The sequence below is a fragment of the Gymnoscopelus microlampas genome (genome assembly GCF_963454915.1).
Source record: "Gymnoscopelus microlampas genome assembly, chromosome: 5".
Lineage (NCBI taxonomy): Eukaryota > Metazoa > Chordata > Actinopteri > Myctophiformes > Myctophidae > Gymnoscopelus > Gymnoscopelus microlampas.
In genome coordinates, this window is record NC_139942.1 from 44,573,530 (window position 1) to 44,595,708 (window position 22,179).

The following is a 22,179-nucleotide window of genomic DNA, read 5'->3' on the forward strand; positions in this document are numbered from 1 at the left end:
GGACCCCCATTTGATACCATCTTGATCTGTGGGACCCCCAATCTGCACTGTCTGTATATCATCAGTGTTAATTTAACTCTGAGAGGGTACAAATGGAACCAAATGGACCCGTACAGGTCTGTCATAACTCTGAGAGTGTACATTACAGACAAATAAGGGTCAATTTGGTTTCCCTAACTATCGATTTGGCTGGGGACCCCCCGGAACCCCCCTCAAGGACCCCTGAGGGGGTCCCCGGACCCCACTTTGACAACCACTACTTAACAGCCGCGCCACCTGAGCGAGCGCCGTATAAGACATTTCAAAGACTGCGTGGTTATCTCTATCTACTCTTATACCCACACCTTTGTTATAGAAAAACGCCTCGCCTGTGAGCGAGCCTCCATTAAGGCACATCACAGAGTGTCTTAATTACGTCTCAGTGTCTTTCTTTGCGCGTTAGACCTCATCGTGCCATGTACATCGATCATGAGATGCTCTCCTCCGGTAACCACATTAATCACACCCTCTCCCACTGAAAAAAAGGGCTCAGATCAGATCGAATGTTTGCTCAGCCTCCACCTGATCCCGTTTTTGTCAGCGCCGGTTGTGCGATCCTAAAAGAAACCCAATGAAGCGGTTCAACGCTCTGAGAAAACCTTGATGGATGAGGAGGCCCCCAGGAGAGAGAGAGAGAGAGAGAGAGAGAGAGAGAGAGAGAGAGAGAGAGAGAGAGAGAGAGAGAGAGAGAGAGAGACTGACCCTTTTTTCCCCCTAGTTTAGAACGGAACGGCGAAATCATGCCAACAACCAGTGGTGGAAAAAGTACTCAAATGTTTTACTTAAGTAAAAGTATCGATACTGCAATGTAGAAGTACTGTGTTACAAGTAAAAGTCCACAATTCAAAATTTACTTGAGTAAAAGTACAAAGGTATTGGTATCAAAATGTACTTAAAGTACCAAAAGCAAAAGTACTAAAATGTTTGAAAATAGCAGATCTACAAGCTCACAACGCGACGCGTTGTGAGCTTGTAGATCTGCTGTTTTGTAGTGGAGTAAAAGTACAATATTTGCCTCCGAGATGTAGTGGAGTAGAAGTAGAAGTATTGGAAATTGGAAATACTCAAGTAAAGTACAAATATCTCAAAATTGTACTTAAGTGCAGTACTTGAGTAAATGTACTTAGTTACTTTACACCACTGCCAACAACAAGGCTATCCCCTGGAATTACGGCCGCCAGGCTCTGAAACGGAGAAACCAAATCACCTTAATGCCGGCGGAGCGGCATTTGCCCACGGCGTCGGGGACGGCGGCGCGCGGCGGGTCGATCATGGAGATCAGGCCCAGGAAGCAGAGGCCCTCCACGGGGAAGTTGAGTTCCTCCACGTCGAAGGCGAAGCCCCGGGGGAACTGGGAGTGGGACATGTTCAGGTGACAGAAGCCTGGAACACAAGAGGACACACGAGGGAAATGGAGGGGAAGACCGGTTATTTTCATAGACCTGAGGAGGATTCTATGAATGCCGTCTAAATCAGTAGTTCTCACACTTTCAAGACTTTTCAAAAAAAATCCAAAATAGTATATGTACAAGCTCAAATGCGAGCTCGTATATCTATTATTTTTGAATAGCCAAAATGATTTCAGGAATCCAAAATATCCGACCTACAGTACAAGCTCACAACGCAGTGAGCTTGTAGATTGTGCCGTAGGCAGGGACGCAGAGGGCATTTTAGAACTGAAGGGGACGCATGCACACGCACGTGCATGCGTGTGCATGCGTCCCCTTCAGTTGGCCCCGCGCATGCGTGAACATTCTCGTTTTTTTTCTTCGGTTTTGTTACTTTATTTTCATTTTTTTTGTTACTTTCATTCGGTTAATTCGGTACAAAAAATGTACTCCATGAAGTGTAGATAGGTTTTTTCTTTTTCTTCATCCCAAAAGTGGGGGGGATATCCCCCCACCCCCCAATGGAACTGAATATGTTCAAACCTCTCCCCCCCCCCACCCTCCTGCGTCCCTGGCCGTAGGCACAATTAACCACTTTCAAATCCGTACAGGTACATTTTCACTTTGTGTTTAAACAAACAATCAGCATTCAGCACCTCCTCTCTACAGGACTCATTCAGATATCCTGTCTTTACAACATTATGTAACCCTGCTGACTGTAATACTACTTTATTAGACAGTGCAGTAACCTATAGAGGGACGGGTCAAAGGTCACTGAATTAAGTTCCACTGGTCTTGTTAAGGAGTCCTGTACTCATTGGAAGCAACCTTAGATTGAGTGAGAACAAGATGCAAGTTGTTGTAAAAAAAAAAGGAAAAACAAACAGGTTTTCAGCACCTCGGACAGCGACCAGGGGACCCTTAACCCATTAAGACCAGGGACGCATCTGTGTCACTTTTAGATTTCTTTGGCTTATTCAAAAATAGAAGATCTGCAAGCTCACAGTGAAAATGTGTGCAAATCTTTGAATATATATATTTTTTAAAGTACATGATATTTTAAATATTTTGTTCCAGGGACTCCCAGAAGCAACGATTTGAGTTACAGCTGGTATTCACAACCACAATGCAGGTTTTCAGCACCTCGGACAGCGACCAGGGGATCGCTAACCCATTAAGACCAGGATCTGTGTCACTTTTAGATTTCTTTGGCTCATTCAAAAATAGCAGATCTACAAGCTCATAGCGCGGCACCGAGTGAGCTTGTAGATCTGCTATTTTTGAAAAATTGTGAAAATGTGTGCAAATCTTTGAATATATATTTTTTTAAGTACATGTACTTTAAACATTTGTAAAATATTTTGTTCGAGGGACTCCCAGAAGCAAAGATTTGAGTTACAACTGCTTTAAAAAATATATATATTAACATTTTTGGACAAATTTTCACGATTAAAAAAAAATAGCAGATCTGCAATGCTTCCGTTTTTTAGATGCGTTCCCGGTTTAAATGGGCTAATTAATGGGATTGAGCGCATCCCGCCCGCGCCAAGTTACACAGGCCAAGAAACATGCATTCCAGCTTGCACATTGTTCCAAGTCCATTTTCTATTCCCCTTACATGTAGAATTGTAAAGTTATAGGAAAAATATATACATTTTAATGGGAAAGAAAATACAGTTGTCCAAGTACTGGTATTCACAACCACAATGCAAGGGTGCCTAAATTCATATTCTCCGTGTTGCAGGGGGGAAAGTTGATGAGTTTCATGTAGTTTCACCATGAACTGGAGGTAATCAGGCGTAGTAAACCCCCCAGGGCTTCTTAGCCTCATTCAAAATACATTATTTCAACCTTATTTGAAAGCCACACCAGACAGCACCCCAATCTGCCCTGGAGTATACTCTCTCTCGCAACCCCTGTACTCTCTAAAGCACACAAAAAATACCTAAAAAACGTAATTAAAACATTCCGGTATTCATGATTATTAAACTGACTTTCTGCAGACAAACTGTTTTCAATCCCAGCCACTGCAATATGCAAATTGGATGTAATTAGACGGTGCATTCGCCAGATGCTGATCTAAAATACCTATTAAAATATCTCTCCGCTGTTACCAACTGATGACCAAGCATTAGGACTAAACTTCCTTTCGCTTTGGACTAAAATTAGCCTAAATTACTTCTACTCCAACGTTCCATTTCCTCTAACCCATTAAGACCGGGAATGCATCTGTGTAATATTTTTTATTTCTTTGGGCTATTCAAAAATAGCAGATACTGTATACAAGCTCGTAGCGCGGCACTATCTGCTATTTTTGAAAAATCGTGAAAGTTTGTGCAAATCTTTTGAATATATATTATTTTTTAAAGCGAACATTTGTAACTCAAATCTTTGCTTCTGGGGATTCTACAAATGTCTTCTAAATCCTACAGTTTTTTTGAAAAACGTATGTTTCTATATCAGCGGTTCTCAAACCTTTTCATGTCAAGGACCCCCAAAATGATATGCATTTGGCCGTGGACCCCCCATCTCAAAATATTTTGTAATAGGGACCCCCCCAGAAGCAAAGATTTGAATAAAAGATTTAAAAATATATATATATTCAAATATTTGCACAAATGTTCAGGACTCGGTGAGCTTGTAGATCTGCTATTTTTGAATAGCCAAAAGAAATCTAAAAATCACACCCTGTGTGTAGGTAGCGGCGCCTTTGATACATTTTGTCATCGATATGTGTTTATAATGTGTTTATAGCCATGTGTCATGTGAAGCTTGACCAATCACTTTGTTGACGGGTCTGACCAATCAGAACGTTGACGGGTCTGACCAATCAGAACGTTGACGGTGAACACGGACAAAGTCAGGTATAGAGCAGGCAGGATCCGCTCTATACCTTTAGGTATAGAGCGGATCCTGCCTGCCGGGTCTGACCAATCAGAACGTTGATGGGTCTGACCAATCAGAACGTTGACGGGTCTGACCAATCAGAACGTTGACGGTGAACACGGACAAAGTCAGGTATAGAGCAGGATCCGCTCTATACCTAAAGGTATAGAGCGGCTAGCACCGCTAAAAATCACACCCAGTGTGAAGAGAGTGGTGCCTTTGAAGGTGTAACTGGTTGCATCCGTGTGTTGCAATCAGCAACAATATGTTGTCACATGACACGTGACAACATATTGTCACGTGTCACGTGAAGCTTGACCTATCATACGGACGGACATACGGACGGATATACGGACGGACCGACATACGGACGGACATACGGACACACAGGCAAAGTCAAATGTAGGAGTGGTTGGCACCACGCAAAAATGACACAGATGCGTTCCGGTCTTAATGGGCTAACAGGCTGTGGTGCCTCACCACGGAGCAGACACTGCATTGCAAGGCGCCGCAGTAGAATCCACACAGCATTAATAAATCACAGTTACATGAACATTGTACTTTATATATCGCATAATGAGACACTTTCTGAAACCATTTGAGGGGCTTTGCCTCTGTGCACCTGCAGAGTTTAGTTCAGGTCCGTTGAGATGAGCTTATTTGTTTTTTCTTTGTTTTGTTGCAAAAAGTGCTAAACATCCATTGTACGATTTGAAATACAAACAAAGAGAAAACAAGAAATAAAATGATTAACCTGGCTGTCTAGTGAGAGAACATTTTTTTTTTACTCTTTCAACCTGGCTTCCCTATTATGGTGTCATTATAAATGGTAAATGGTAAGGGCCTACTCTGTGTGGAGTTTGCATGTTCTCCCCGTGTCTCCTAGGGTAGTTAATACCCTCACAAAAACATGTAGTAATCCTGGTCACTATACTGCCTCCCCCTGGTCAGCCGGGGCGCCTGATGGAGGGGAAGGGAACTGGTTGGAATAACGTGTTCCTTCCGCGCGCTACGTCCTACCGGGGAAACTCCCCCCTGTCATGTGACAAGAAGGTCAGTTGGCTCTCATGCATTGAAGGAGGCATGAGCTCGGCCCTGGCCTCCCTAGGCTGGTGGGGGGAGTGTAGTGCCCAGGATCACTTAGCAAATTGGCACCGGGTGAAAAAAAAAAAAAGGGTTACAAAATCGTGGGATAAAAATTACATAAAAAAATAAAATAAATGGTAAATGGTGCATTTATTTATATAGTGCCTTTATCCGAAGTGCTTTACATCGATTCATTCACCCATTCACACACACATTCATACACCGATGGCGGAGGAAACCATGCAAGGCACCAACCTGCTCATCGGGAGCAATTAGGGGTTCAGCGTCTTTGCTCAAGGACGCTTTGACACTGACTCTGGGGGAGCCCGCGATCCGCTCTACCGGACCCACTCTACCCCTGAGCCATTATAGCCGAGAAATGTATATTTCCCCCGCAGAGAAATCCCCAAATGTCTATATTTTCAAAAATATCAATACATGGAAAATAGCAGATCTACATAGCTTTGCGGTGTAAGTGGTGAAATTCACCACGACACCAAGAAAACATCTCACAAGATGGCGGTGAACATACGTGATGTGCTGTTACTTCAAAACATACCAAGTACTCTCTCTCCCAGGCCTCCCAGATCCATGTATGCGTTCTGGAAGGCATCGCTCAGGCTGGGATCCAGGGGAACCTCCTGGCCGTGAAGCATGATGGTACTGCACCTGTACAACAACAACGACACAAAACGCCATTTAACATATTCTAGTCACTGCTGACATCACATCACAGTCTATTGTCTATATGTAATTCGACTTCATTGTATTAGACAGTGCAGTTATGTCCAGAGGGACAGGTCAAAGGTCACTGAATTATTGACCACTTATCTTCTACTTCCACGTATCTTGTTAAGGTGTTCTGTACTCATTACATTACAGCTTAGATTGAGAGGGAACAAGATGCAAATTGTTGCATTAAACAAACAGTTTTCAGCACCTCGGACAGCAACCAGGGGTTCCCTAATGTATGGGATTGAGCACACCCTGCCTGTGCCAAGTCTTACTGATCAGGAAACATGCATTCCAGCTTGCACATTGTTCATTTTTCCCTTAAATGTGGAATTGTAAAGTTATTAGTCTTGCGTTACCAGACTGTTGCCTCCCACAATTTTCAAATGTTTCTGTACAACTGTTTCATACAGTCTGGGACTCGGAAGCTCTGATCATGATTAGAATATAAACCGGATGTGAAGCCTCCTCTCCATTTCCGTTTCGTCTTTACAGTCGCGCAAATTTATCCTAATATAAATGCAAATCATCTAAGTATACATAGCTTGCTGCTTAGCAGAAATGGAAATTAAAAAGTAAAGTGTAAAGATATTTTAAAATATATTTTCGTGAACGGAAGTGCCAGTTTCCTCTCTCGGATTTCTGGAGTTGTAGTTCCAGACTCTATATAGCATTCAGAGATTGTGGAATAGTTGTCTGGCAACGGGAGACTATAAAGTTATAGGAAAAATATATTATTATTTTCATTTTCTTATATTAAAATTGGCTGAAGGGAGGACTGGCCGGTGGACCTGTTGTTTTACAGCGTAGATTGGGGTTCCAAAGTACAGTACATGTGTGATACTTGTTTTAAGCTGTTTCATGTACCTTATGGTTGTGTGTGTGTGGGGGGGGGGGGGGGGGGGGCATGGGTCAAAATACAGTGACTATAACTGGCAGCACACAGTTTTAAACAGTGACAGTATTTTAAAGCCAGATATACAGTCCACACAACAACTAAACTGGTGCTACAGTAGTAGCACCAGTTTAGTTGTCCGTGGCAGAATGCATATCAAACCTTTGAGAATCACTGCTACTGTATATAACACCTCAAACCCCCCCAAAGAACCTGCTGAAGAACCAAACAGTTTTCTGCGTAGCCCACTTTTATGTCTTGCCTTGCCTTTATACAGTAAGCCCCGCCCACATGTCTTACATCAGGAAAGTACATGTATTTATTTATTTTTACGCTGTTGAGCACCAAAAAAAGATGAATATTTCCCACAGTGAGTGGGATGGATGGATGGATGGATGGATGGATGGATGGATGGATGGATGGGTGAGTGATGATGACTTATTGATAAAGCTACAGTAGACTGTACCTGTCCAGGATCCTCTCAGGGGCTCCTTTCATGACCAGAACGTGACCAGAGGGGTCATCTTCCAGCTCGTGGATAGAAAGCTACAGTAGGCAGAGGAGGAGGAAGAGGAGGAGGAGGATTATATCGTTGCTGTGGGGTGCGAACCTTGCATGTGATTTTTATTTTTTATTTTAACAAAACGATTTCAAATAGTGAAAATAGCCGATCTACAAGCTCACACAACGCCAGATCTGCTATTTTCACTACTTTTGTGAGACACTCTCTTGTATGACGAAGAAGTAGGGCCTTAAAGGGATAGTTGATCCAAAAGATGACTTATTATTTTCTATCAATTACACAACCCATGAAGCCTTGAATTCATGGAGATGTTTTTTTGTTTTTGTCGTATTCCTAAGGCAATAATGTTATGACCACTGGAAAGATGCTAATGTCTCCGCTATAGGAGACTTAAAGTTGACACTTTGAGAGCCGCTGCCAGTCATCAAATTATTGGCTTAGGACAAAAACAAAAATCAAGTCTCCATGGGGGTGTGTAATTGATAGAAAAAAGTAATTTTGTGGGTGAACAATCCCTTTAACCCATTAAGACCTGAGGCCGTTCTTAATTTTTCTTTTTCTAAAAAAATCTTTTGAAAAAAAACATCACGATTTTTCAAAAATAGCAGATCTACAAGCTCATAGCGCGGCACCGAGTGCCGCGCTATGAGCTTGTAGATCTGCTATTTTTGAAGAGCCAAATACATCTTAAAGTGACACAGATGCGTTCCAGGTCACGAAAAAACATAAAAAAGTACAAATATGGACATACGAGGTTTCTGCCCCGACAGCAGTGATTATGAAAAGAACTGTAAATAAATACTGTGACACCAGGGGGCTTCGTCATAAAGCCAAAAACGCAACGCAAATTTGGGGAAAAAGACATCACACCCGATGAGGCTTTATTTTTGGCAAGCAGATCTGTGCTGTTTTTTATCCCACAATTGATGGAATTATCTTTCCATCTGGATGGTGGAGATGCAGGTATATTATTATTATTATGCCTTATGGGTGGGGGGGAACTCCTCAAGGGTCTGATCTCACACACATAGTTATTCCATCAAGCTTATAGAAATCCTATACGCTTCTGATGCCAAATAATGTATAGCAAATGAAATGTAAATGAGATCTCTATCCTTCGTTGCCAGGCAAGGCAGTCGGATCGTGGATTCTCTCAGGAGTGAACAGCTGCATACGCCTTTTGGAAAAGATAGCCGACTTGTTAAGAAATAAGATGCATCTCGATCTATTAATCCATTAAGACCGGGAAAGCATCTGTCGTTTTAACCATTATCTTAACACTTTGGCTATTCAAAAATAGCAGATCTACAAGGTCATAGCGTGAGTGCCGCGCTATGAGCTTATAGTTCTGCTGTTTTTGAAAAATCATGAAAATTTGTGCAAATCTTTGAATGTATATATTTTTCAACGCGAACATTTTTTCACTCAAATCTTTGCTTCTGGGGATTCTACAAATGTCTTCTAAATCCTACCAGTTTTTTTGAAAAATACTTATGTTGCTTTAATCAGTGGTTCTCAAACTTTATAATCAAGGACCACCCAAAATGATATGTATTTAGCCGTGGACCCCCATCTCAAAATATGTTGTTCCAGGGACCCCCAGAAGCAAAGATTTGAGTTAAAAATGTTCGCTTTAAAAATATATATATATTGAAAGATTTGCACACATTTTTACTATTATTAAAAAATAGCAGATCTACAAGCTCATAGCGCGGCACTCGGTGCCGCGCTATGAGCTTGTATATCTGCTATTTTTCAATAGCCAAAGAAATCTAAAAATGACACAGATGCATTCCCGGATTGAATGGGTTAAGAAATAAGATGCATCTCTTCTATTAAATGTGGCAACCTTTTCTCAATTAACGTGGCGAATCTCCCGTCGCACGTGATTGAATGATCAACCACGTGAAGTGGTTATCCACTGAAGTCAAATAAAAACTCTTAAGCCTTATCTACTTCAAACTGCATAAATAGCCGATCTAGCTGTGAGATTGTAGATCTCTGAATTTTTTTATCCCAACATTTTTTGTAAACAGTAATCCTGGGCACTACTGTCCCTCTGCCAGCCTGGGGAGAGCCCCGAACTGAGCTCATGCTTCCTTCCAAGGCATGAGGAGTGAGCAGGCCGCTTCTTATCAAATAAGGGGGGAGTTTTCCCAGTAGGACGTAGCGCGTGGAAGGAACATGTTATTCCAACCAGTTTCTTTCCCCTCCATCAGGCGCCCCGGCTGACCAGAGGGAGGCAATATAGAGACCAGGAATACTACATGTTTTTTTGTGAGGGTACCTACCCTAGAGGCGGCTTTCCATATGCATGGCCTCACCCTACCCCACACCACACCGCCCACTTGTGCCTCGGTTTCCACTACAATGAAGTGGGTAGAGTGGTGTGTAAGTGGTACTAAACTGGTGCCTAAAAAGTACCCAGTCCTGGGTAGGTCTGAGCTAGGCCAAGCGGGGCCACGTGCACAGGTGATTTGCATTTGTATACAGGACAGTTGGCCACTCACCTACATTACATTGTTAGACAAAAATTTACATTACAAATGAGTGTCAATGACCGGAGTCTGCTACTCATACCTGTGGATTTGAGCGGGGGTACTTTTGTGTAATGGAAACGGTAGATATTTTGATGCGGTGTGGTGTGGTGTAGTGTGGTGTGGTGTGGTGCAATGGAAAGGGGCCTTAGTGGACACGGGGAGAACATGCAAACTCCACACAGAAAGGCCCTTTCACCAACCCCACCTAGTAGTGATGCGCGGGTCGGGTTTTTTCATGACCCGCCCCGCCCCGCCACGGAACGCAACCCGCCTCAACCCGCCCCGCGAACCCATATATAAATCTATGACTCGACCAGCGATTTTTTTTTTATTCTGTAAAATTATGGTTAGAAAATAATCCCCAAGTGTATTCAAACTGTTTGATTGTTATTATTCTTATTCTTATTAGGAATACAGACAAAACAAGAGCATGTTATTATTTTTATTTTTTTTGCGTGTGAGAGCGCGTGACCCGCTCACCCTCAGCCCGCATCATTTTCTCCGAAATTCTGACTTGACCCACCCGCGCCGCGGGTTGACCCGCGGGTCCCGCGGGTTACGGGTCAACCCGCGCATCACTACCACCTAGGGTATGGGCACTGATGACGCGGAGGAGAAGGCACGCCCCCAGCGCCCACAGCGGAAAACGAGAAATGGGAGGGGGGTGACACGCAGCAAAGGTCGTCGGGAACGGGAGTCGAACCCGTGACACGCTATCAGGCTGACATTGCAGCCTAGGGTGCCTGGACCGTCACGCTACGGCCCAGGCCTAACATATATTTTTTTATTAATTTATGGTCTGCTTACTTATTCTTGACTAATCTGTCATATACAGCCATTGTTTTTGTATTGTCACAGTGTGTCTGTATGTCTCTTATACTCTTTGAAAAGCAAAACTAAACAACATCAACCTGATATCAAATCTTTAAACACAATTTACCTCCGCTGTTCAATACGTCAACTTGATTACATGAGCTCAAACGTGGTTGACGTAAACGTGTTCCAGATGACTAACAAACCCAATAAGCATCGAGCGCAGTGTTTGACTTTAACCCATTCAAGCCGGGAACGCATCTCTGTCGTTTTAGATGTCTTTGGCTATTCAAAAATAGCAGATATACAAGCTCAGTGCCGCGCAATGAGCTTGTACCTGCATTTTTTGGGAAAAATCTTTAAAATGTGTGCAAATCTTTGAAAAAAATATATTTTTAAAGCGAACATTTGTAACTCAAATATTTGCTTCTGGGGGATTCTACAAAATGTCTTCTAAATCCTAACAGTTTTTAAAAAAAAACATATGTTGCTATAATATCAGTGGTTCTCAAACCTTTTCGGGTCAAGGACCACCCAAAATGATATGTATTTGGCCGTGGACCCCCCATCTCAAAATATTTTGTTCCAGGGACCCCCAGAAGTTGTTATATGAGTAAAACATGTCCACTCGAAAAAATACATATTCAAAGATTCGCGCAAATGTTCATGTTTTTTTTTTTTAAATAGCAGATCTACAAGCTCGTAGCGCGGCACTCGGTGCCGCGCTACGAGCTTGTATATCTGCTATTTTTTGAATAGCCAAAGAAATCTTATAATTAATGACACACAGATGTGTTCCCGCCCGGTCTTAATGGCTTAATGCCAGTAAGCACTTTTGTAAGGAGTAGTAGTAATAGCTCTACCATACGAAGCAGTTTATACAACCTGACTTTGACTTGAGTACTAAAAAAGCGTGTGGCTTTTTTTACAGTCTGTTTTCATGATGCGGTACAATAGCATTCATTACCCCGTGGGAAATTCACCTGCATGCGGAGCGCCGTGTGTGTGAGTCACGCTCCAACAGAAGGGGATAACATACAACAACTCATGTACTGGTTAACAACAACAACAGCAACACGCTGTGCGCGCACTATAGCGCTGTAGGATTTGAGGGGGAAAAAAAGGGAAAAAAATATTAACCCATTAAAGCCGGGAATGAACGCGTCTGTGTCGTTTTAAGATTTCTTTGGGCTGTTCAAAAATAGTAGATCTAACAAGCTCGCCTACGAGATGGTAGATCTTCTATTTTTGAAAAATCTTGCAATTTAGTGCAAATCTTTGGATACATATATATATATATATATCTTTAAAGCGAACATTTGTAACTCAAATCTTTGCTTCTGGGGGGGGTCCCTGGAACAAAACATTTTGAGATGAGGGTCTGCGGCCAAATACATATCTAAAAATGTTTTCTAAATCCTAACAGTATACAGTACCTGCTATATCAGTGGTGCTCCAACTTTCTCCATGTCAAGGACCCCCAAAATGGTAGCAGACCCCCATCTCAAAATATGTTGTTCCAGGGACCCCCAGAAGCACAGATCGGAGTTAAAAATGTTTGCTTTGAAACATATATATATATATATATATATAGTATATATATATAAAACATCAAATATTTTACACAATTTAAAAACAAAAACAGCAGATCTACAAGCTCATAGCGCGCCACTCGGTACGAGCTTGTATATCTGCTATTTTTGAATAGCCCCAAATAAACCTAAAAACGACACAGATGCGTTCCCCGGTCTTAATGGGTTAAAAGAGATAAAGAATGCCACATTATTGTGCGCTGCATGGCTGGCATAGCAAGGTAAGGTAATGATTGTGGATTTGTACTATGCAGTGTAAACCCCCTTCCCCCCCCCCCTCTCTAACCCTCTCACCCGCCCCCGCAAGGAAAATCATTTGTATCCCAGTCGCAGCATAAATAATCTCACAAAAGCAGAACAAAATTGCTTTTTCCTTTCCGTCCCCACACGCTTTAGACTTTCCCAATTTCTGTTCTCTGAGGGTGGAGGGGGGGGGGGGGGAAAGGGTGGTGGGGAGAAAAAAAGAAGAACATGATTCGGAGGCAACACCTGTATTGTCATGCAGATGCCTGTACACCCCGAGCATGTTGAGATAATAATAAATAATAATAAAGGAGAAAGCCGCCCAGGCGCATTACTCGCGGTTGTGATGCCAATAATCCATTCAAACCGGGAGAGCATCTGTGTCATTTTTTGATTTTTTTTAGCTTGGCTTTTCAAAAAAATAGCAGATCTACAAGCTCGCAGCGCGTCACTTCGTGCCGCGCTTCGAGCTTGTAGATCTGCTATTTTTTGAAAACATCTTGAAAGTGTGCAAACTATTGATTTAGAACTGTGGTTATCAAACGTTTTCATGTCAAGGACCCCCAAAATGATATGTATTTGGCCGCGGACCCCCCCTAATCTCAAAATATTTTGTTCCAGGGACCCCCAGAAGCAAAGATTTGAGTTACAAATGTTCGCTTAAAAAACTGTGTATTCAAAGATTTGCAAAAATGTTCAAGATTTTTCAAAAATAACAGATCTACAAGCTCATAGCGCGGCACCCAGTGCCGTGCTATGAGCTTGTAGATCTGCTATTTTTGAATAGCCAACGTATAAAAGGTTAAAGTGGTTAAAATGATTGTGATGCTATGTTAACTACCTGGAACCCCCCCAAGGACCCCTGGGGGTCCCCGGACCCCACTTTGAGAAACCAGTGATATTAGTCTAGGCCGTGCCAGACTATATGCAGAATCGGCCTCATAAGTCTTAATGGGATAAACTATTGAATGTTACATCGACTCGGCGTGCTAAAAAGGGCCGACGCATGCATTGCTCCAGCAGCTCTATACCTGGTACTTGTTGGTGGAATTGAAAGGGATCTCTCCCACTTTGGGGTGCTGGGCTCTCATGTGGCGCACGCTGCCGCAGCACAGCTCAATGCACTTCAACAGAGCTGACTCTGACGCATCACCCGCTGTGTCCCTCTGGGGTGTGGGAGAGAGAGAGAGAGAGACACACGCACACACACACACATACACGCACGTTAGGTTAGCAGATGCACCAAAAACACTGAGGCTGCAGGCATTTACACAAAGGCACAGTATGCTATGCACACATTAGCATAGAGCAGTCTGTGGTTCGTTCTCACACATTGTCTCTCACGTCAGAGGACCACCAAACTTAAGTTTATGTATTAAATATGGCCGCGCCGGAACCCCGTCTGAAAATATTTTGTGCCGGCAGGCCCCTATTAAGATAAGATTTGTGTTAAAAAATGGTAATAATTATTCCACATTTTTCACAAAATGTAAAAACGTTAAGAAGAAGAATTGCTTTATGCACGTTGTGAGCTTTTTGATTCGCATTGCCAACCTATAACATCTGGTTAAAGTTATGTTCCTCATTTTGCTGGGTCCCAGGACCCCACTCTGACAAACACTGGCATAGACACAAACACACATAGGAACATGGTGGCAGAAATACAGATAGATGTGTAGAAACTCGATGACATAGACGAAAACACACGACCACACACACACACACGACCACACACACACACACACACACACACACACACACACACACACACACACACACACACACACACACACACACACACACACACACACACACACACACACACACACACACACACACACACACACACACACACACACACAGGCAGGTGTTGGCACAGCCTGTGTACACCAAGTAATGAGCATGGCTTCATGGCTGGCGTGTGTTCTTGAACAATGTCCACTCCAGTGGGAATAAGGCTTTGGCCTTTCTTGCGTTGTTAACAGTTTGAGTTTGTGTACCATAGGTTTTAACCACTTAGCCACTGTTTTATACATTGTCGCACGATGGTGTAGTGTGGCAAAAATGGACGACCGACAAGCTCACAACGCGTCGCCATGCAATGGGTTGTGAGCTTGAAGATCTGCTATCTTTGATGATGAAAAATTTCATTATTGCCTATAATGAAATGGACAAAATAGGGAGGCCAGATTGAAAGTACATGTGTCCAAGAGACTAAATAGAAACACGCACACGCACGCACGCATGCATGCACGCACGGACACGCACACGCACACGCACACACACACACACACACACACACACACACACACACACACACACACACACACACACACACACACACACACACAGAAATAGACATAAAACATAGCACTCAAAATAGAAAGCACAGAGAGGCCCTTTCACATTGGCACCGAATGGATTTTCCACATCCATACCCACTATATACGCATGAGTGCACGAGGTTCGATATTTGTTTCAATAGGTCGATTAGATCCCATTATGGGATATATTAAGGCATCCTGCAGGTACAAGCTCTCAAATAACTCTTGAGTAAGAAAGCCACGTTCAGCTAAGCCTCCATTAAATTGAACAAATCAAAACTACAATTTATTACTCTGCGATGATCACATGCCCTGAAAAATGAACCAATTCATTAAAAAGCCGGTGCTGCATTGATTGACCCGAAGTCCACGTTGCTCCGGGGAAAAAAATAAAAAATACGGGCGTTCTCTTCCTACTTATTCATTCATGAATATGAGCCCCAAACAAGGACGGCCCGCGCGCTCACAGGCTAGATTTGTCCTTGTTTAGTGCCTTTTCACGAATGAATAAGTAGATCAAGGAAATTCCATTTCTCTTGTTTTTTCTCTGAAAGCAAGAGATGGCGGGGAGTAGTAGGGGATGAAGGGGCTGCCCAGGGGGGGGGGGGGGGGGGGAAGGGGGGGACAACTTGTTTCTTGTGATGCTATGTAGCAGAGAGCCTTGGCCTTGACTTGACTGCCAGTGTTTGAGCGCTAGACGTCAGGGGACCGGGGCTGTTATACTTAACCCATTAAGACCGGGAATGCTTCTGTGTCATTTTAGATTTATTTGGCTATTCAAAAATAGCAGATCTAAAAGCTCATGAGCTTGTAGATCTGCTATTTTTTTTTTATCGTGGAAAATTTGTGCAAATCTTTGAATATACTGTATATATATATATATATATATATATATATATATATATATATATATATGTTTTAAAGCGAATATTTTTAACTCCGATCTGTGCTTCTGGCGGTCCCTGGAAAAACATATTTTGAGATGGGGGTCCGCGGCCCAAAAAAATATCATTTTGGGGGTCTTTGACATGGAAAAAGTTTGAGCACCACTGATATAGCAACCAAACAACAACAAAATATATCTATTTGGCCGCAGACCCCCCATCTCAAAATATTTTGCTCCAGGGACTGAATCAAAGATTTGAAAGATTTGAGTTAAAAATGTTTGCTTTAAAAGAATATATATAATCAGAGATTCTCCTATTTGTCTCATCTGTTTAAGAAAGTAGGTAGCTGATATATTGCACTTTTACCTTAGCGCTAGGTATACTCTTAGTTGCTTGTTTTAGAAGAGAATGCACTTAAAACTTCTGGTGATTTGTAGTTTTCTTGCCTACCTATGTTGAATGCACTTATTGTAAGTCGCTTTTGGATAAAAGCGTCTGCTAAATGACTGTAATGTAATGTAATAAAAAAAAAAATCAAAAAATAGCAGATCTACAAGCTCGTGGCGCGGCACTCGGTGCCGCGCTACGAGCTTGTATATCTGCTATTTTTGCATAGCCAAAGTAATGTCTAAAAATAATAGTTATAGCTAAAAATTTAAAATGACACAGATGCTTTCCCGGTCTTAATGGGTTAATGCAGTGAGGAGGCCCCTTTACTTTCTTCTTCCACCCTCCGGAGGCAACGAGACACCAAGCAGCGGCCGCGGCTTTGCTTCCCGCCGGAGTTGTTGAAAAGCCGTAATCTGTGCCCGCTGAGAGGCGTAGTACAGTATGGAGAGAAGCTGCTGCTCCGGTCAATCTCAGCGAGCAGGGCTGGGAGGTAGGCAGTCGATGGAGCAATGGGAAAGTATTGATTTACCTTCCCTCAAGGTGTCTGTGTTGTTAACTGTATCTCTCTCTCTGTGCGCGCATGTGCGTGTGTGTGTGTGTGTGTGTGCGCGCGTGTGTGTGCCATTTCACACTGGTGCACTGCATTATGAATTTTTACCTGCGTGCGGTGCCTATATGGATTTGTGTGGGCGTGTGTGTGTGTATGTATATATATATATATGTGTGTGTGCGTATGTGTGTGTGTGTGTGTGTGTGTGTGTGTGTGTGTGTGTGTGTGTGTGTGTGTGTGTGTGTGTGTGTGTGTGTGTGTGTGTGTGTGTGTGTGTGTGTGTGTATGTGTGTGTGTGTGTGTATGTGTGTGTGTGAGTTTTAGCCTTGCCGAATAGGATATTGCACACATTGACTGCCATGTCAATACAAGACAACATAACAGGAACTATTATTTGAGAGTTCATTTAATTAACACAGTATACTTCTTAACAACCACTATAAACTTTGTCGGACAACATCGTAGCCAATCTACACGCTCACATAAGCTTGAGGTAGTAGATCACAAGATCAGGTATTTTCAACTGTGTGACAGTGTGTGTGTGTGTGTGTGTGTGTGTGTGTGTGTGTGTGTGTGTGTGTGTGTGTGTGTGTGTGTGTGTGTGTGTGTGTGTGTGCGCGTGTGCGTGTGCGTGCGTGTGTCTGTGTGTGTTCGTACCGTGAGAATGGGAAGGTGCTCTTGTCCGCCTTTGAAGTCGGCGCGGTTGCACAGGCCTGCCACTCGGGACAGCGCCACCCATGTGGCCGAGCTCTTATCAAACGCCGAGCCTGAAAAAGATTATAGCAGACGTGTGTTTGAGGGCTTTTTAAACATGCATGCACGAATGATCCACCTGGCCATTCACTCTCTCTACTCGTGGTTCACAGTGCATTAGAAAGTAACATGTAAAATACTGCAATTATGGTCATGGAGTCCAAAGGTCTCATTTTAACAGACAAAAGTGACATTTTTACCCCATCCCCTCTCCTCTTGTCTTCGAAAAGGACATACATTTTTAAACTTGACTATGTCAAGACTATACTTGAGGGCATTTCACATTTTCTGGTATAAAATTTTTATTTTGCCCCCATGATTTGAAAAAAAAAAAAGAGTGACCTTCTCTCAGTTGCCAGCGGTTTCATGCATTTTTTATTTGTATTTTATTTATTTAACCAGGGTTGTCTGCTGTAGTTTTATTATACTGTTCCCGTGAAAAACAGTTCAGCACAACTGAATTGAACAGAAACAATAACAATGCAACGCTCAGTGCGAGATTACAAAGCAAAGGCAGAGGTCTCTGCTCCAAAGTGATGCTCCAAAGGGCTCATGAATCTGTATTCTCTTTCAAGTCTGATCTCTGCTGTCCAGGCGTCTCCAAGTTTTCACATTCATGGACATTAATATGGTGTTTTGTTTGGCTCACATTATGCACAATATCCACATTAAACCAGTGGTTCTCAAATTGGGGTCCAGGGACCCCCAGGGGTCCTTGAAGGGGTTCCAGAGGGTCCCAGGATTTTTTTTGTTTCTTATCTTATACTACACGTTCACAAGTTGTTGTGAGCTTGTATTGTGAGCATCTGTGGATATAGCTTTAAAGCACAGCTCAAGACCTATTTTTTCACTCTTGCTTTTAGTTGATTTTTAAATCTCTGTGTTGTTATTCATGTCCTCACTGTTTTGCCAGATTTACTGCCTTTTTTTGTTTTTATTTTAACGTCGTTTTGTGATTTTGCTTTTCTTTTTTGCTTTATTTTGAAATTAGTTATACTTTTTCTGTAATTGTATTCTCGCTCTGTAACACTTTGACCTGCATTTCATGTCATGAAAGGTGCTATACAAATAAAGTTTATCATTATTAAATTGTCGATTGGCTATTTTTTCTATATTTCGAAAAATCTTGAACATTCTTGAACGATGTGGAATAACATTGAAAACGTTTTAACAACACAAATCTTCTCTTATGGGGTTTCTACAAAACCTTATCAGATGTTGTCAGCCTAATGCACGTCAATTTAGGGGGTCCTTGACATGAAAAGAACCACTGCGATAAAACAAGAACAGCATTGAAGAGCAGAACCAAAGCAGCCATGAATCTATATTTAGAGGAATATGGAAAGGTAAAAGTGTCAAGGTAATTGCATTTGGGAACAGTACAGTAGTGCAAAGACAAGCAGAGTGTTATATCTATGTATTGATCTGTAAACGAGATACGTGTACAGTTTGCACGCAGAGATATGGACAAATAAATGTGGGACAGGATCTGTTTGTAGGTTTTTCAAGCCCTTTGCACCTGCACACAACCATTCTGTCCACTCCTTATCCTTGTGTTTTTCTCTTCTGATTAAATCAACAGAAAGGTTAAGGAGGAAAGAGTGTTGGGGCAGATCGGCAGGCACCGGCACAAGGCTGGATCCAACCCTGGTTCAGCAGAAGTACAGTACATGTAGAAACTGCAGAAACGCACACCCTGGAGTCCGGGTGGTGTAATGTAACTAAGTACATTTACTTTACATGTATTGATACTTTTACTTAACCCATTAAGACCTGGAACTGTGTCATTTTTAGATTTGAGCTAAAAAGCATTATTTTACACTTTGGGCTATTCAAAAATAGCAGATATACAAGCTCGTAGCGCGGCACCGAGTGCTACGAGCTTGTAGATCTGCTATTTTTGAAAAATCGTGAAAATGTGTGCAAATCTTTGAATATATATATTTTTAAAGCGAACATTTTTAACTCAAATCTTTGCTTCTGGGGGGTCCCTGGAACAAAATATTTTGATGGGGGTCCACGGCCAAATACATATCATTTTGGGGGTCCTTGACATGAAAAAGTTTGAGGACCACTGATATAGAAACACATGTTTTTCAGAATACTGTTGAGATTTACAGTAGGAGACATGTTGTGTGTGTGTGTGTGTGTGTGTGTGTGTGTGTGTGTGTGTGTGTGTGTGTGTGTGTGTGTGTGTGTGTGTGTATGTACTGCAAACATGTTCTAGGGCTGGCCCCTCATAGTCAAATCCAATTAATCGGTCAGTTTGGTCTTTGTTGACAAAGGCTTTGCTAGTTTTGTATGCTTTTTCCCATCATGCAGATCTCTTGTAAACTCTACATAACCCTTTCATTTTGCATTTCCAAAACTTTCAATAGCAGTAGTAGCCATTGTGAAATTACATTTGGAATGTTCAGTTCTCAACAGGATGGATCCTGAGCAGCATTTTATGAGCATGCTGGCAAGGTCTTGTGTAACCCAGGCTTGAAATGACCCTGCTTGAATTTAAAACAATTCATGGGATTAAATAAGTTCATTTTAGTTGACTTATAAGGTGCTAAAAACGATTAAAACAGGGGGTCCGGGACCCCTAAGGGGTCCTCAGAGCTACTACAGGGGGTCCGCCAAATCTTTGTGTGATAGGATTTAGATTTTTTACATTAACCACTTGAACCCTAGAATTATTTTTCTGAGGGGAACATTACCCAAAAATAGCCGATCTACAAGCTCTCAACGCCTCGCAGCGCGAGGCGTTGAGAGCTTGTAGATCGGCTATTTTTGGCAAAGAGGCTATAGGTGTAGAGGGAAAAAAGAGCAGACTAAGTAAAAAAAATACTTTAATCTGAATGTGATGGGACTCAGAGGAGTTAAGAATTCAGAATCTCAACAAAAGACACTGGTGTCTACATGACAAGAAAGAGAAAGTGGTACAGTCATCTGGGGCATTAAGGCCACTGTGGCCTCGCCTTGGGGCATGGCATTTTTTTTGAGGGGCACAAGGCCAAGCTGAGGGGAAACGACAGCCATGGCCTTGGTGGCCTCCCTGAAATTCCTGCCCTGGTTGTCGGGGCACATGTTCAGCAGGGAGCGGAACTGGGAGCGACAGGCAGCGACGCTCGCGTTACGCACTACCTGGTGAAACTCCTCACTGTCAGGTAAACAGAAGAGGCTTCATGCGTATCGGAGGCGACATATGGTTGTCTACACCCTCCCTCCACAAGACCAAACAGTAGGGGTTGGCAGTGACAGAGAGTATACACATGGGGGAAATTGGCAAAACGATTACATTGGGGAATAAAAAAAAGTCTTCACCGCTATTCCAGTGGGGTTTGGTCAAATGCAGTGGTGTAAAGTAACTAAGTACATTTATGTACTCAAGTACTGTACTTAAGTACAATTTTGAGGTATTTTTTACTTTACTGGAGTACTTCCAATTTTCAGTACTTTTACTTCTACTCCACTACAATTATTTGAAAACTTTAGTACTAGTTACTTAGTAGATGTTGCTATTATTACAAAACATACATTAACCACTTCAGCCCTATATACATTTTGGCCATTTGAATAGCCAATTTACAAGCTCACAATGCGTCGCGATGCGAACTTGTGAAATGGGACATTCTGCACAGTGAGTACTTTCTACTTTTGGTACTTTAAGTACATGTTGATATCAATACTCAGTACTTTTTCCCAAGTAAATTTTGAATTCCAGACTTTTACTTTGTAACAGGGTATTTTTACATTGCAGTTTTTACTACAAAAAGAAATGTAGTACTTTTTACGCCACTGGCAAAATGTAGCCACATTTTGCCAGTGGCTGTTCCGCATTGTGTATGCATGCATGTTCTATGTAACACTAGTATTCTCTGTGATATGCAGGTTGGGTGTAGCACCGCGCCATACTGAAAACCAATGGGTGAGCTAGGTGCACAGCAGTGTGCACCTTGATCGTGACTAATGAATGCAGGAGATATCCAACATTCATACAGCCAGGATGAATCACACCGCGCGCACACACACACACACACACACACACACACACACACACACACACACACACACACACACACACACACACACACACACACACACACACACACACACACACACACACACACACACACACACACACACACACACACGCGCGCGTATGGAGATTCTCTCTCTTGCTGAGTCCTGCAACCACGCTCATGGTAACACAATACAAGAGAAAACACACCACATTTTGTTTCGTTTCTTTTTGCCCGTTTGAAGTCTTTTTGATTATTTTTTACTGCAGCCTTTCTTCGTTCCTTGTTTGTGTTTCACGTTAACAACATGAACCCTAGCTAGCATCCTTATTCTGAGGCAGAATGGGACATTCTGAATGTGGAATTGCCAAAAAATAGCCATTCTACTGGCTCACCCAGCTTGTAGATCAGCTGTAAGAAGAGATTTGGTGTAGAGGTAAAAAAAAAAAATAGGGAGCAGACCAAGTATAAATAAAGCCCTGGAGGACCCCGGTCATTTAAGTATAGGGCGCCGGGGTTCCTCTTGGA

General features: G+C 42.4%; 1 protein-coding gene across 1 annotated transcript in view; it reads right to left on the reverse strand.

Moving 5' to 3' along the window:
• Positions 1 to 22,179, reverse strand: part of atp1a2a (ATPase Na+/K+ transporting subunit alpha 2a) — a 112,265-nt gene that overhangs the window by 46,131 nt on the left and 43,955 nt on the right. The window contains exons 10-14 of the mRNA XM_084057115.1: positions 17,546 to 17,655; positions 13,769 to 13,903; positions 7,493 to 7,572; positions 5,959 to 6,068; positions 1,247 to 1,422 (exon numbers count right to left, since the gene is read on the reverse strand). Coding sequence (XP_083913241.1) covers positions 1,247 to 1,422; positions 5,959 to 6,068; positions 7,493 to 7,572; positions 13,769 to 13,903; positions 17,546 to 17,655 — 611 coding nt within the window. The remainder of the gene's footprint in view (positions 1 to 1,246; positions 1,423 to 5,958; positions 6,069 to 7,492; positions 7,573 to 13,768; positions 13,904 to 17,545; positions 17,656 to 22,179) is intronic.